A 16,095-nucleotide genomic window follows, 5' to 3' on the forward strand; every position below is an offset into this window, starting at 1 on the left:
GGCCATTCTCATACCTGTTCCATGTATGGTTTTGTCCTAGTGTGCTTGTTTTCGTTTTAATAACGTAATTGACTCTTTAAAGAAAAATCACGATTGTACATGAAACAAACATAAGAAGTTATGCATCACATAAAGATTAAACATCTTTAATCACAAAAGATGAAGAGTACAGCATTAAGCTAAGATATTGAATGAATAGGAAGCATATATAAAGCTTGTAAGTGACAGAGCTGTTAAAAAAAGGAGGAAAAAATTATATGAAAGATCAGTTGCTTTTTCAGAAACTCAGAGTGTGCCTAATTTTTCTCCTTGTAAAATGAAAGGTCATTATTTACCTTTTTGCTCCATCATAGCTAAGGAGAACTTCAAAATGTACATAATTTTGCTGATAAATTAAAATGTCCTCATTCCCCAAGTGACAGGAAATTCAGCTGCACCAAAGAAAGCAGTGTTCTGCAAAAATGGACCTGTGCCTTCACATACAAATCTGCAAATGCATTCTAGAAGAGAACACTCACTTGGCAGGGAACAGGAGTCTAGTCCCTATTTCCAAATCAATCTTGTGAACAAGCCCATCTATCCCTACACACAAGCGAGTGCCCCAATATGAGAGTGTTATGCCCCATTTCATCCAATAGCAACCAAGAGAAATGGCAGGCCCTTGCCCAGCACTCTCTTCCCAACATTATTTTATAGCTTGTCCATTACATTGTATCTCTGAAAGAGGCAGGTGTCAATTTCAACACTTTCAGGCCAAGAAAAACAGTAACCAAGTCTCTAATTTTCTTCGGAACTGCTCTCAACTACAATAAACAAGTACGTGTCTATCATTGGTACAAGAGAAAATCCTACTATGCTAAGGGTTCACCCATAGAAAAGGGATCAGTGCTTTGGATTTCCAGTGAACAGAGCTGACTGTACTCAAAAGCTCATAAATTCAGTACAACCTACACTGCTAGTATGTCCATTTCAGCAAGGTGGAGCCCCAGTGAAATGAAGGATGACTGAATTTCTCTTTGCATGTTTTGCAGACACAAGCTCTACTGGCTATGTTAAAAACACAGGAAGCATTACTTTAAAAGTTGTAGCTGCAGAGAGACATCAAATGGATTTTCTGACTTGCAAATGTCTTTTTAATCACCATCAGTGCAGCAGCAGGCCTGCAAGAAAACGCTTAGCAGAATCACGAACTTTGAAGGAGCCATACCAACAGAACGTCAGGGTTGGCATTGAAAAACAGGACAGTCAACAACCAGGAATTAATTTAAACAGCTTTCTCAAGACAAGTCAAACAAGGAAAGACAAAAAAATTGTCACTGGGCAGAGAGAGCTCTTTTAAGACAGATCAGCTTCTCAAGAGAGGTTCTGGAAGAATCCCAAAGTTGTCATTAAAACCAAAAATCCTCACTTCTTACATAAACTGTTAAGCCTTAGGCTAGGAACGATTTTCAAAGCAGTGACAGAATCTGCTTTATTTTGCATAATTGTGAGTAGATAATAATTTTTGGTGAAGTTAATGAGCAATAGAAGCTGAGAACGGGCTTTCCTTTGGTGTTCAGACATACAAAATCGGAAAGTCATATGCAATGAGAAGTCATTCAAGCTCTCCTTTATTTAGAACAATTGTTTATATTCAGTATGTCTGTAAGGGAGAGGTGCAGACAATGGTCTCCACAGTCTTCCTACTGTATCCCTTACAGATCTTCTTATACAAACTCAACCAAAAATTGTCTGAAAAACCTGTCCAGTCAGGTAGCTGTGTCCAATGATGAGAGATACAGCTCGAATGTAACTAGAGGGACTTGCGTGGAAGAAATTTGCCTTTGATGATCAGATGGTTCCTATCTGACAGGTAGGTGGTATGATGAAACAAAGATGGCACCAAAGATGGTACCCTTATACAGCTACATCAAATAGGGAAAATACTGAAGTTTGGCCATCAGACAATCCCTTCAGTATCTCTGCTGTATATTGGATATGTAGAAATACAGTGTACAGCACAAGTCAAACACCTGTCTTTGTAACCAAGCTGACTTCTCTATTAGCACGACCATTAGCACTTCCCTGAGAGTAACAAGGGAACAGTTCTAAAACAGGCCTCACCTGTAAATAGATTAAGTATAAAAGGGTAAAGGGTATTATTCACTAAATGTTATGGATTGAAATATAATAGGAAAAGTTCAATATAAACTGGAAGACACAGGAAAGCCATCTCAAATATTTTCATTTATCACATGAATGACTCTTTTTTGCTATTTTAACCTACTAATGAACAGTTCTGACCAAACACTTTCACAAGCAACATGAAAAATATCCATTTTGGAACAACTTAAAATTCTAGAGGAATGCTGATCACTCTACACAGATTGAAAAGATTAATTCCCTAATTATTTATTACTAAAATTAGACTAAATATGAATTTAAATCTGTTTTAAATATATTTTTTAAAATCTAATGGTGAGATGCATGCAATTCAAGATATTCTAATAAACATTATATTTCATTCTAGGGACACAATATGGTAAGAGAACAGAAAAACACGCAATTTTAGCTATATTCATGGGGCTTTCCTCCTCTCTGACTGACATTTACAGACTTGATCTTTAACATCCCTTAAGGAAAACAACAGTTTTGCAAATAATTAAGTTGCAGTTTAATTAATAATGCATTCATTTCACAGATAATGTATCACTATAAAAGCTACAATTTTTCCATATCTTAATAGGAATTTTAGTCACACCCAGGATCAACAGCAGTATGAGTAGAGTGTTTCATCAATAGTACAACAGATACTGACAAGAAAGCCTGAAAGTGATCAATTCAGGAGCTATTCTAAGTCTTTAAATTACCTTCGTTAAGCACAAAACATGTTAGTAATTTTTTTTAATATCGGCATTTTTATAAGACTGCTACTAAAAAGAAGACTGAAGTAATTACTTTTATTCAGTAGTTATTCTTAAATTTAATCCACACCGCATTCTAGAAACAAAAGTGGGAGTTTTCTTTAAAATCCCTCTTCATAAGGGAGGTATCACAACCAAAGAACTCAGCAAGAGCATCGGTTCGGTGCAATCATGCACTGACACCTAGTGAATGCTTGCAGTTAGGAAATCCTGTTGCTTATCTCCTCATTGCCCGTGCACGACAAGTGTCACCAACACACTCATACTGACAAGATGCTTCAAACACAAGGTTTCCCTCCTTCCAGTTAGGGAGACATCAGGATGTGCAGTCTTTCTTGTACACGAGCGTGAGAAGACACATACAGTATCTGACCTGCTCAAAAACGTGTATGTCCCTGTAAATGAGTCACTACTTCTTTATTTCTCATGCACAATGGCAGCCTAGTGACTAGTGCTCAGTATGGCAGTGAGGACAAGCAGACAGACAAGTTCTTCGAGACGAGATGGATTTTGCAAACCCCCAGCTCCACTCAGGGAGTCAGCTGGCTCCACACACAGCACAATTGTTTTCTTTCCATTATGCAGCAGATGGTGCTGGAGATGATCTGAAAAGCCCTTAAATGTGAACGGCACATGCAGAGAAACAGTGGAGACTGCAACCAGAGGATTTATAGCCGAGAACAATCTGGGGTCAGTGATTATGTCATCACATTGTCACTCCTAATGCGTCTCAACAGAGATGCAGAAGCTAGCTGTTCGACCCATTCATCGAGCTTCATGCAGAATCACCAGCCTCACATCCTCACCAGAAACAACAAAAAGTGCCTGACATTGTTACTCAACTCTTATTCTTTAACTGCATTTAAGAGATCCCTTTTCCTAAACTTTTCGCATTTCTTCAGCCTAAAACCCAACGTAGCAACTATCTGTTCTCTTGAATTCTCAGGGAGCACTGGACAAATTATTCAGTGAAAAACTGCACTGCCTAATATTACAAGCAAAGCCAGAAAAATAAATGCCAAAATAAGCCTTCAAGCTCTCACACGTGGGTTGAGGTTGTGTTGGAGGGCTGGGGAGGAGGGGCAATGCAATACACTGCTGTCCATCACTGTAAATCTTTTCAGACCCATGTTCAAAATTCCAGTTTTCATAGCTTGATTTTCTTGCATTTCCAAACAGAATGTTCCAGAATCACATACACCATTATAAATTAAATACTACTGCAGCCTGTAAGCATTTTTCCAATACTGACACTGAATTGACTTTGGTGGAAGTCAGTTGGAAGAAAAAGATAAAATTAATCATTCCAGAACTTCTAGCTTCACCTGAAAAAAAATTACGTACATCCAGGGTATTCATGCTTGGCTCTGGATGCTAAGCTGAATTTCTCTCTCATGTATATACAAGTTATTTTGTTATAGCTATAATGTACATAAGTGATAGCAGTAGTGAAAAGTCTTTTACCAATGAGTATTTGGACAAAGTTATTAACTAAATACTAGGTTGCCCTACTCCTGTACGATCCTTCTCCAGCAGAACTGCTTGTCTTTGGATGAGTAGCTTCAGTGGTAGAGATCAAAGTGGTGTTTTTTCCTTTTCATGATTCCATAATAATCCCACATCTGTGTGCGGTGACAGTGGCAGGGGGAAGCAGAAATCTCCCTACCCAAACCGTGAAGACCAGCAGGAAACTGGCAGCTGACGTTACTTTCCAAATTTGTTTTTCATACATCTCTAAATTACCTTTCACATGTCATGAGGATAAATTTCTTAGATGTACTATTCAGAGGCTTTTATAATGTAAGTTTACCTAGTTTACCTGTGCTGTTTTTCAGCAACTGCATAATTCCCGTTTTCTTTTTTACCGGTTACAAAGCAAAACAACCCAAGCTAAACTGTGGGGTTATGGAGAGAACTTGACACATCTGAATAACTGGCTTCTTATTTTGGAACGAATGCTCAGAAGGAAAAACAGCAACACACAAAACCCATCTAACTTAGGCAAATGACCCAAGCAGAGTTACTCTATCAAGGCTGATACTACAACTATTTGGTTCAGGATACATCCCGAACATCCCATATCACTTGTGCTCATCTGAGATGGTGAGGGACAGACGCTGAAAAAGACACCAAATTATTGCCACTGTTAATAAATTCTAGTCTGTGAAACAAGTGCAGTATTTTGAGACCCTTCACTTTAAAAACCTAGTGTAACGCTGTTAAAGAAGTAAATATTTTATGAATGCCTCTTGGAAACAAGTTGAAGCCAAAGTAAACATTAGCAGAAGCCAACGCAAATCTTGAGCAACTTAAACTCTCATTACTGTTTATAAGCATCTACAATGTTCACAAATACATAAACATACAAATTTCTAGGTATATACAGGGCTCTCCTCTTTGTTGAGACTGTATCTGGAAGACAACATGTTTTTCTACCCTATCACTACAGTAAGGCTTGACAATTTTTCCATCATCTCTTATACGATGTTAAAAATTAGAACAGGTAACTGTATTCTTGTCAAATAGGAATTCACATTTAGGTGTAAACATATGGGCAAAACACAGATTATTAAGGGGAGGGACATGACGGGGAACAGCAGGGTGCCTGATCAGCTTTCAAGGATCAAAATTTCTTCTGTAATAAAGAGTATTTATACCCCCTCAAACCAGTATCCTGCTTTGCAGTTCAAAAATCCTTGTTGCCATGGGAACTGCAAAAGAAGCCAGTTGTGACATAGGAAGGCTATAACAGAAACAAGTCTGCTGTGAAATGACCAACAGTCTAGGGTTTTGTATAAAAAATGCTTGAATAGTTTTAACCTGAAAACAAAATGCTGCCTCAAATCTTACTTCCAAATCCTCCTTCCACAAATATTTTGCAAATTTTCACTAAAACTTGATCATATAGATAGATATCGTTTATACAAAATGAGGCAAATTTGTGTTTCATATCTACTACATCCAGTGCAAAAATACCTACTTCCATATGTGCCTTTTCCAGATACATTTGGTACAAAGTGTACATTAGTGATTTACATTACTGTACTGTGTGTAGAGGGACTGAGCAAAAAGATCTCAAAAAACCAGAAGACACAAAAGACTAAAGCACACACATGCAAAAAAATACTGCATAAGACAAACTATATAAAGCAAGACTTCTAATGCAATTGTTTAAAAGAGGATTTCAAGGTTATACATGCAATTTGCCCTTTGTGTTCTCACCAGGTAGCAAACAACAGTGCTTGATCACTAAAATAGAACATCATGCCTTTTGAGAAGGCTGTTGGCACTTCAAAGCAAAGTGAAAAAGCAGTGTCAAACCCAGTCATGCAATTCCCACTTGAACACAAACAGTTCACAGAAGTGTGAATAAAAAAACCCAACAGGATGATGATCGAGGGATCCATGTAATAACATGGAATGCGCACTTTCAAACATAACCCTTTCAGCACCCCATTGTAATCTTATCAAGACATTAGATTTATTTCCCTGTCAAATATGTGTACAATACAAAACGTCTTGAGAACACCACATGATAAGCACTGCACTGAAATGATGTGACCTCTAGGTCACATATGCTGATTTGTGACACAACAATGAAGTTGGGGAGAATCCTGAAAAAAACAGTTTTGCAAAACAGTTACCTGCAAAGACTGCTTCTATATGTCAAAGCAGTCTCATATGTGTATAGAATACCTTTTAACATTATAACTACTTAAGCATCAGATTATGACAAACTAATTTAAAAAGGATCCTTTGAAACCAGGTACAAGTCTTATCTGCAGACTGGCTCACGGTTCCAGATTGCTTTGCGGAACCATCAATTAGGAAATACATACTTTTTTATCTGTTCTAACAACACTTGCTTATCAGACAGCACATTATACAGAATGTATTATCACCGAAACCAATTAGTCTGGATTACCTCCATTTCATCCCCCTCCCTGGAGTGCAGATAAGAGCAGCTATCTCCAGTTTGGCCATGCCCATTCTCCTTTTTGACCTAGCCTGCACACTCTGGCACAGAACTGCACAGGTCTTGCAAAATGCTTGGACAAATCATCAAGTAACTGAGGATATTGAGAGTAATGGAAGGCATTCCCAACGGAGAGGGTATTTGCCTGGGAAATGGGAAATGCAACAGGCTTTTCTTTTTTACCTGTCAAAGCCATACAACAAACAGGATGAGGGGGAGGGGGAGCAGCAACACCTGCATCTTTATTAAGGTTTGAAAAAGTATTTAAACTGGCCTCAGGAAGTCAAGCAATTTACAACACCAGTAACCAGTGAACCAGTTCGGTGTGAAAAACTTTGAAGGTAAAATTTTACTTTCAGAATAGTGTGGCATTATTCATTTGACAAGTTTTTAGAATTAACAAAAATATAAGCTTCCTTAAATGGGTTGTGGGGTAAGAGAGTAACTAATATAGTACAATGATGCATACTAGAAACAGCAAAAAACAAAGGAAAATATTAAATCTTCTAGATCATTTTACATGCATGTATCAGTCCTTCACTTAACACTGCATCTATTAGATGAATTCTTTTCCCAGTAACACAAATGCTCTGTTTTTCTCAGATTCATACATACATTAGGAAGATATCTTCACTGCCAGAGACATCTGTGAGAGACTGAAAAAACTGATGTCTAGAGACATTCTGGGGTGCATGTATGAGGGGGCAGGTCAGTCCTTGCCCGGTGAGGCAGTGCCCTTCTCCACACCCCTCCACCCCAGAGCCTGTATCCCAGCCCTGCAGTGGCTGCCAATCCCTGGCACAGGGGAGGCAATGCTCCACACTCCACCCCTGGAGCCCCTAACCCAGCTCCTAAGTGGCCAAATGACCAGAAGTCCCATGTGGGGGAAGGGCTCAGGAAAGCCAAGGGGTATTTAAGGCCAAACACAAGGCAATCAGATGTCTTGACCATACTTCCTCTTGGAATTTTTATCTGAATGCCACTGGAATCCAGGAGTTCGTACCTATATGTATCCTTTTCTGCATCTTTTCTGTCTCTGTTTCTTCTTCTAATTCCCTCTTCTTGCAATTTTTGAGTAACTTAAAATTGAACTGGCTTAGAGTTTGCCAAGTTGAATGGGCCAAGTTAATACTTTGAGAAGTGTTTTATATTGATTGAACGCTGCATTAAACCCTTTGTCAAAGTTTCTTTGATTTTCTAAAGTTGCCAGTAAAGTTTTTTTGTTTTTACCTCTTGAGAATACCTTGTCAGTATTTGTCCTGTGCCTGTAACTTAGAGTACACGAACAACCATGAGCCCTTTTAAATGTCTCATCGAGTGAGTTGCTTGGGGCCCTTACAGCATCCAAACCTTCTTATCCCCTGGCTCACTGTTTCTCTAAATTAGTGTGCTGGGATTGGCCAGGAGAGAGTTAATTTTCCTCACAGCAGCTAGTGTGGTGCTGTGTTTTGGATTTGTGCTGGAAACAGTGTTGGTAATTCCAGGATGTTTTTGCCATTGCTGAGCAGTGCTCCCACAGAGCAAAGGCATTTTCTGCTCCTCACACGTCCCACCAGTGAGGAGAATGGAGGTGCACAAGGAGTTAGAAGGGGACACAGCTGGGAGAGCTGCCCCCAGCTGACAACAGGGATATCCCCACACCATATGGTGTCATACTCAGCATACAAACCTGGGGGAAGAAGGAGGAAGGGGGGATGTTTGGAGTGACAGTGTTTGTCTTCCCAAGTCGCCGTTACGTGTGGTGGAGCCCTGGCTGTCCTGCAGATGGCTGAACAGCTGCCTGCCCATGGGAACTGGTGGATGAGTGCCTTGTTTGGCTTTGCTTGTGTGAGTGGCTTTTCCTTTACCTACTGAACTGCCTTTTCCTCAACCCACAAGTTTTCTCACTTTTACCCTTCTGATTGACTCCCTCATCCTGCTGCTGGAGTGAGTGAGCAGCTGTGCAGCATTTAGTTGCCAGCTGGGGTTAGACCAAAACCATCAGTCACCATCAACTACCTGTAGAAGATTCCCCTACAGAAAGTAATCCAAACCACAGTTCAGCCCCATTCACCCCCCCTTCACTTTGAACAAATAGACTGATGTAGTACATCCATGCAGTAACATCTGTCTGTGGTTAAAGCAAGCTGAGCTATCAGTGTGACAAGTGCCAAACTAGGCTGTCTGCTGTTCTGTAGCATCTCTACAAGGCCATTTGTTTCCAAAATACAACAATTTACAATAGCGAATGTGTGTTGTAACACGCATTACAGCCTCCTGCAGTTGCTTATTGCTTATTCCCTCCACAGCCGTTGCTATGCAATCCCAGAGGCAGGAAATAATTTTGAATTGTCATTAGAACAACCTGACAGAATCAAAAATCTAGATAGTCAGACACAAGACCTATCAAAAAGATAAATTCACAGCAAGGTACCACTGCATGCTGCAAACACTTCTCAGACTATTACACAAGTAAGGGTCCCCAAAGAGTGCAGAAGCCAGTCTACATTCATGCACTTTATATTCCATATATACTACCTAACCCGAAATACAAATAGATTTCCCAAGGTTCAACCAAACTTCTACCACATATTGCAGAGAGTTCTGTTTATTTCACAGTAAAAGCTAAATAGATCTAAAAAGCTTTACGATACTTCAGAACACTTTAAAATAAAGCATGCTTAGTCACAAAATCTCTCTCCACTTTTTCTCATTTTACTGCGTTCTCTAAAACAAATTATGATGAGATTTTTAGTGACTAGTGAGGGATGTTACTGAGCTAACCTGAACTATTGTTCAAACAGTAAACACATAAATAATATACTGAAACAATAGCCACAGGTAAGAACAGGCATACAATTTTCCTTACAGTCAATTTTTAAAAGCTGTATTTTAGAGATTACTTTAACCTGCTTTCCTCTGACAAGACTAAACAGCATAGAAGTTATTCTGGAGTCACCTTAGGGTATGCCACTCCAGCATCTTTGCCCTTGGGTCTTTATTTATGTTGCCACTTTTCAGGGTAAATACACTAAAATTTACAAATCTCTTAGAGCTTTATTTTTTCCACACACACTATACAAAAACTCATTCTCCAATTTGCACACTGATAAAGTAAGGGTGACAAATGTGGATGTGAAATCTTTTGTGGCAGGCTTTTGTTAGCAATCTTTCCCCAGTAGAACATATCCTCATTCAAAACGCTGCAATATATGGTGGGTATAATTAAACATTAAGTGTGAAAGAACATGGGAAACTGAGCATGTTTTTCAGCCTGAAGCAATCTGTTCATTATTTAGCGTCAGCAACTGCCTCTCACAACTGCGTGTCTTCCTGTCTACTTAGATCAGAAGATGTTTTAGATGAAGAATAAACTGGAGGTATCTTGTCGCTCCAGAGTTTGCTGTCCTGAGTGGAGATAGAACACAGTTTCTCACACAGGACTAGCACGGTCTTGCAGCACCACAGGACCTATCCAGAACCACAGACTAAACAGAAGTCCCCTGAGACGCTTCCCATTTACTGCGCTATGCCGGGGCCAGCTGGGGCTACCCCAGCTCTGTCCGCGCCCTCCGTGCAGCGAGGCGGCCAGGCCCGGGCGCTGTGTGCCGCCAGCCGGGCAGACACCCCCACACACCGAGGGGCTCCGAGCCGACGGGCGCAGCGGCGGCTGAAAGTGCTGGGCCAGCGGCAGCACCGAGGGACAGCGAAAACCCCGGGAGCCCTAAAGGGGTGCCGCAGGCCACCTCACCTCGCATCCCTTTACGCCTCAGGTGTCGCAAACGCCAGGAAAGACAGGCGGTCTTACAGGCGAGGATCCGATCTGGGGACAGCCGCTCCCTCCGGGTGACTCACAAACGCAGATGCCAGTGGGGTTTGTTCTCCTCGCCCGGCTCTCCCAGTTCCTGCGCTGCCAGCGGGTGCGCCGGGCTCCGCCGCCTCTGCGCTTGCAAACGCCCACTGCGCTTGCGGGTCCTCACCTGAGCCACCGGTATTCCAGCGCTTCCTGTCGCCTCCCAGGTTCGCCAGCCGGCCCCACGCCGGCAGCCGCGGCCAACAGGGACGCCGAGCCCCCGCCCTCCATGGCCGGCACAGAGCGCGGCGTGCGGCGCTTTCCCCGCTCCGGGGCGGGGTGACCCCGAGCCGCTCCCGCGGGCCGCTCCGCCCTCCCCGGGCCAGCCCGGGGAGCTGCTCGGCCACCGCCTCCCGCCCGGGGCTCGCGGTGCCGGGGGAGCGGCCCTGCCTGGCCGGGCTGCCCCGCTCCTTCACCTGCGCTGCGGGCGCCCTCGGGGCGGCGGCCGCCGGGAGGGAGCGGGCGCGGGGCCGCGGCAGCACCGAGCGGCCGGAGCCGCAGGCACAGACCGCGGGGGGATGCTCTGGGGACACGCCCGGCCTTCGCGAGTGTCCCATGTGTCAGCTGGAGATTTGTTTACAAAACAAACAACAAAGGGAGGGGTACCCAAGCAAAACCACAGCGGCTTGTTGTCTGAGGCATTTAATTAATTTTTTTCTTTGTGCTAGTCTTGTGTTAAGCACAAACCCCTCTCAGACATACTGATTGTTTTCAGTCTAAGTCAGACAAATATTTATGTACCTGCATTTTTTTCAAGACCTTTCCCTCCACAAAACCAACCAAACCAACACGAAACTTGTCCTTTAATTACACGATTTTGAATTCTCCATCTCTCCCTATCTTACACCCTGCCCTGACAATTGTTTTTTCACAGCTGAGGTGAAGAATCTAACTAAAACACTGCAGCCTAAGAGCTCACTACACGAGTGTAGTGATACTCATTTCTAGAGTGAACAATCTCAACAGACCATCAGTGGTTGAAAATTGTGGAGAGAAGGGACGTAGGGCATGCACCATGCTACTGTTCCATTGCAAGTGTTTCTGCTGGGGTGCACACCCAAAGCTCGGAGTTATACATCACACAGATCACTGGGTATATCTGGTTTTCTCAATACTCTTCAGAGGATCTGATGTAGAGTGGACATCTGCACATCTATGATGATTATTAGAGATTGTGCTTTCAATTTGTTCAGTGTAACTTTCATGGCATTACTTCAAATTTACAACAGGGAGAAGTTCTTTTAAGAAATAGCAGTCAAATATGATTGCTACCTAAAATTTGGCTCTCATGTCTTAGCACAAAATAATAAGTTATACTTTGAAAATAATGCAATGAATATTTTTGTCTTTATAACACAAAGATAATTCTTCACTTCAAATGTAAAATATAGTTGAAATGATACCTACATTGCAGCCGTGGTAGCTAGAGACTTTCTTTAACATCCATTTTTCTAGTTGTCTCAGAATATGAAAAAGGTATGAAGAAAGGATTGAAGCATCATGAGCTCTTAGACATTATCCTACTAGGATCCTGAATAAGATTAATAACCTGAAGAGTGTAAGTGCAAATCAGGTTTAAGATCTTTCAGAAAGCATACAGCTTCATTTTTTTTTTTTTACTTTTCACAAATCTATTTCTAACCTTTTATTTATTCGTATTTTATTTTCGTAGCACCTCTTGATATCCAGTAGTTTTTAGTGGGGAAAAAAAACCAGACAAAACCATTAAATACAATAAAAAATGAAGTCTTTATTCTTTTGGCTCAACTGTAATGTGGTTTACTGTTCTTTATGGTAATAGCATTTTCCTGCATGCAGTTCACCGACACACAAGTCAATATTTTTGTAAAAGGAGGAGTCAACATCGAATTTTTGCTTGTGTAAGAAACACAAAATGTCCTGATGTGATCAATTATACAAGTTTGCTATTTAATTCCTGTGGAAAAAGAACATTGTGGATCCCATATTATATTTAGAACAGTTCTAGTGCAGCATGAATCAACAAGAATAAGAATAGTCTATGTAAACAAACACTGGTAAAGATTTCATGAATAAAAAGACTACCTTGAAACTTCTGATGCAGGCAGTGCTAGAATTTTAAACAAATCCTCCCCACCACATTTCAATTACAAGTTATATCTATTTGGAAGCAAGTGCATTTTGGACTCAGTTTGAAACTTATTTCACATTAAAATGTGTGCAAAAATACAGTACTAATAAAAAAGCAGAAACCTAAAGCTACCCCATTCTTTCCTTTGTTTCTTATTTTGTGAAGTTCTTGAATTAAAAAGTGCTATGGATAGAAAGTAACAAAAGTGACAGTAACATCAACCTGAAGATAATTCTCATTTCTTATTTTATGTACAAAACGCTGAAAAATAAAATAAAATGGTATTTTTTACAGTATTTATATTTTCTTAGAAAATTCTATCCATGTAGTTTTCAACAGATTAAGCAGTTTGCAACATATCCTGTACAGTCTGACTATGCACCGTACAGTAGTCACTTAAAATTTTAGAATGCAAAGCAAGAAGCTCTTAAATAGCTGCAAACTATTGCTTGATGTCATGAAAGAATGATGACCAATTGAACAATTTATTTCACTTAACCACTGAGATATGGCTTCCCATATTAGACTCTTAACAGTGGAAGGAGTAAAATTACAGCAGCAAAGGCAAGATAAACATGCATCAGTGATAGCTTCCAAACTATCTATAATGGTACAGAATACTTCTTATTAGCTGTTGAGAGCTTGCAAATTACACTTACTGTGGTACATATTTGATGCAATAAATATTGTGCACATGTCATTATTTGTTTGCTCAAACATGCACCACGGGATAAAATAACTATTTACATAGAGGGTTCTTTTTTAATCAACACATACAATGTCAACCTTGCTGAGAGCAGAAGATGGCTAAATGATACTGCAGGGTGAAGCAGAACAACTTCATAATCCTTATGTTTTGGAGGTTTTTGGTAAACTCAATTTCCCAATGTCAAGTAAACTGTTTTCCGCAGAAGAATACTTAAAAGTGGACTCTATGTCCCTCAGTAGAATTTTTACACAGAGTTTGTTCAACTATTGTTAAATGACTTATGAAAAAATAAAACATCTGTTCTATTATTGTAGACTCTATGGGACTTTACAGGCACATTAAGATTTGTCTGGATGAGATACTAGATGGATACTGTTATTAAGCACCTCAACATACAGAGCCACCCTGAAACATGGAAGTAGTCAGACTGCTGCTTTGTGTGACGTCATGTTTTCCCATGCATGAACTACAAGTGCAGCATGCCTTCATGCAAATCACTTCTGTCTGTACATTATAGAGAATCCGAGAGTAGAACACCTGGTCCTCATACCCCCTTCCCCAACATAAAACCCATTTACAAAAATAGTCACATATAATAGTAAACAACCTGTGAATTAAAAAATGATAAGTTCACCAACACTGATTTTTGTAAAAATATGGCAAATGTGACTGTTGAAATGCTAACAGTGGATACAATTTTTGTACTGTGTGTTTCATGTTAAACACAGAGATTCATAGGTTTGCACCTTTTTTTTTTAACTGGTCCCTACAGTCTGGTTGGCCATTTTATCATCTCTTCAGCAGTGTCAGCTGGTACTAAAAACAACAACCTCCTGTCAAGATGTTACCCTGTTTTACAGAGTTGCAGTTTGATGACGAGGGGTCACTGTCTTGCTATAGGCACTGACCTTATATATATATATATATATAATTATATATATATCTATATATGTAAAAACTGACAGTTTGGCATGTACCTCCTACAGGAGTCCTGTTGACACAAATACATACTTTTTCAGGCTGTAAACAGTTTATCACAAACAGCATTCTATGTTACTTTTTACTTTCCCTGCTGTCTTTACCTTTATCTTCTTTTTCTGACTTGTCTTTTTCATATTTATCCTTGTCTGGCTTTGTTACGCTGTCATAAGAAGGTGGGGAGGTTGTGGATGGGGTCATATCTGTTTTTTCTGGAGTAGAGTTCTCATTGAGTTTATCCATAATCATATCTTCTTTCATGGGCAGATCATCTTCCTCTTTACCTTTATCCTGACTAAATATACATGATACTTTTTTGACTTTTAGCCTTAAAAGGTGACGTCTGTAAGCACGCTGAATGATGACAGCAGACACCTCCTCCTGTTTTCGTTTCAATGTGGTTGTAATTGGTTCATAGGAGACTTTAGAAGGATTGGCTGCCATAAACCGATCTTCCATCTGTATTCTGAGGGCGTCCATCTCCCCACTTTCCCCCAATACACGCTTTGTGAAAGCAAACAAGATGTCAAGGCAGTGAATTCTGTCACCGCTCACCATGGGCAGATCCATTGCAATAAGCTGGACTTTGTTTGGTTTTGCTATGAGAAGAGGTGGATCTAATGAAGCTGCAAAATCTGATAATTTACTGAACTCTATGAATTGTGTTGCATCAGGATCAAACTTCTCCCAGACTTCATAGAACATCTCAAAGTCGTCCTCACTCAAGGGTTCAGCGCTTTCTTCAGTAGCAACACTGAAGTTCTCCAAAATCACAGCGATGTACATGTTCACCACTACCAGAAAGGATATGATAATGTAGCTGACAAAGAAGAAAATCCCAACAGAAGGGTTGCCACAGTCACCTTTCACAGAACTCCCTGGATGATCTTTATGGGGGTCACAGTCCGGCTCCCCACTGTTAAGGATCGGGGCGAGCAAACCATCCCAGCCCGCAGACGTGGTGATCTGAAACAGGCAGATCATGCTGTTGCCAAACGTTTCAAAGTTGAACATGTCATCAATCCCAACTTCCCTCTTGACATAGGCAAAGTTGGACATGCCAAATATGGCATAGATGAACATGACCAGGAAGAGCAGCAGCCCAATGTTGAACAAAGCAGGAAGAGACATCATCAGAGCAAAAAGCAGAGTGCGGATTCCCTTAGCGCCCTTAATGAGGCGCAGGATTCGACCGATTCTGGCAAGTCGGATGACTCTGAATAGTGTGGGGGATACGAAGTACTTCTCAATCATCTCAGCTAAGAACATACCTAGAAAAACAAGTTAAATCAGTAAAGAATATTATTACATTTTAAAACCACTGCTAAAGATATATTCTACAAGCATTGTAGAACTTTAAGAAGAGTAGGATATTTAAACAGATTTTTAGTAATTAGCCATTCAGTTGTTTTTACAAAACCTTTTGTTTGGTATACTTTTTTAGGAAAAACTAATAACTAGGGTATGTATATTAGTGAATGCTGAGATCAGAGGAATCCCCATTTGTTTAATTGTAACAAAAATAATCTCAGTTAATCTGAAGAAAGATCATATGCACAGCAGTATTAAAATGTCATGTAATCAAGT

At 40.4% G+C, this 16,095-nt stretch overlaps 2 protein-coding genes across 8 annotated transcripts in view; both read right to left on the bottom strand.

Annotated features, from left to right (window-relative positions):
* The window catches only part of CSRNP3 (cysteine and serine rich nuclear protein 3), a 106,971-nt gene extending 96,004 nt beyond the window's left edge, over positions 1 to 10,967 (bottom strand). For 2 of the 3 annotated variants that reach the window (XM_032115419.1, XM_032115417.1), the window contains exon 1: positions 10,610 to 10,967. In XM_032115419.1, the coding sequence (XP_031971310.1) occupies positions 10,610 to 10,616 (7 nt within the window). In that variant the 5' untranslated portion in view covers positions 10,617 to 10,967. The remainder of the gene's footprint in view (positions 1 to 10,609) is intronic. The other variant, XM_032115418.1, reaches the window with a different exon arrangement.
* Positions 10,968 to 12,441: 1,474 nt separating this feature from the next.
* The window catches only part of SCN2A (sodium voltage-gated channel alpha subunit 2), a 76,393-nt gene continuing 72,739 nt past the window's right edge, over positions 12,442 to 16,095 (bottom strand). For 4 of the 5 annotated variants that reach the window (XM_032114387.1, XM_032114392.1, XM_032114389.1 and 1 more), the window contains exon 27: positions 12,442 to 15,779. In XM_032114387.1, coding sequence (XP_031970278.1) covers positions 14,584 to 15,779 — 1,196 coding nt within the window. In that variant the 3' untranslated portion in view covers positions 12,442 to 14,583. The remainder of the gene's footprint in view (positions 15,780 to 16,095) is intronic. The other variant, XM_032114391.1, reaches the window with a different exon arrangement.

The sequence above is a fragment of the Corvus moneduloides genome, chromosome 7 (genome assembly GCF_009650955.1).
Source record: "Corvus moneduloides isolate bCorMon1 chromosome 7, bCorMon1.pri, whole genome shotgun sequence".
NCBI lineage: Eukaryota > Metazoa > Chordata > Aves > Passeriformes > Corvidae > Corvus > Corvus moneduloides.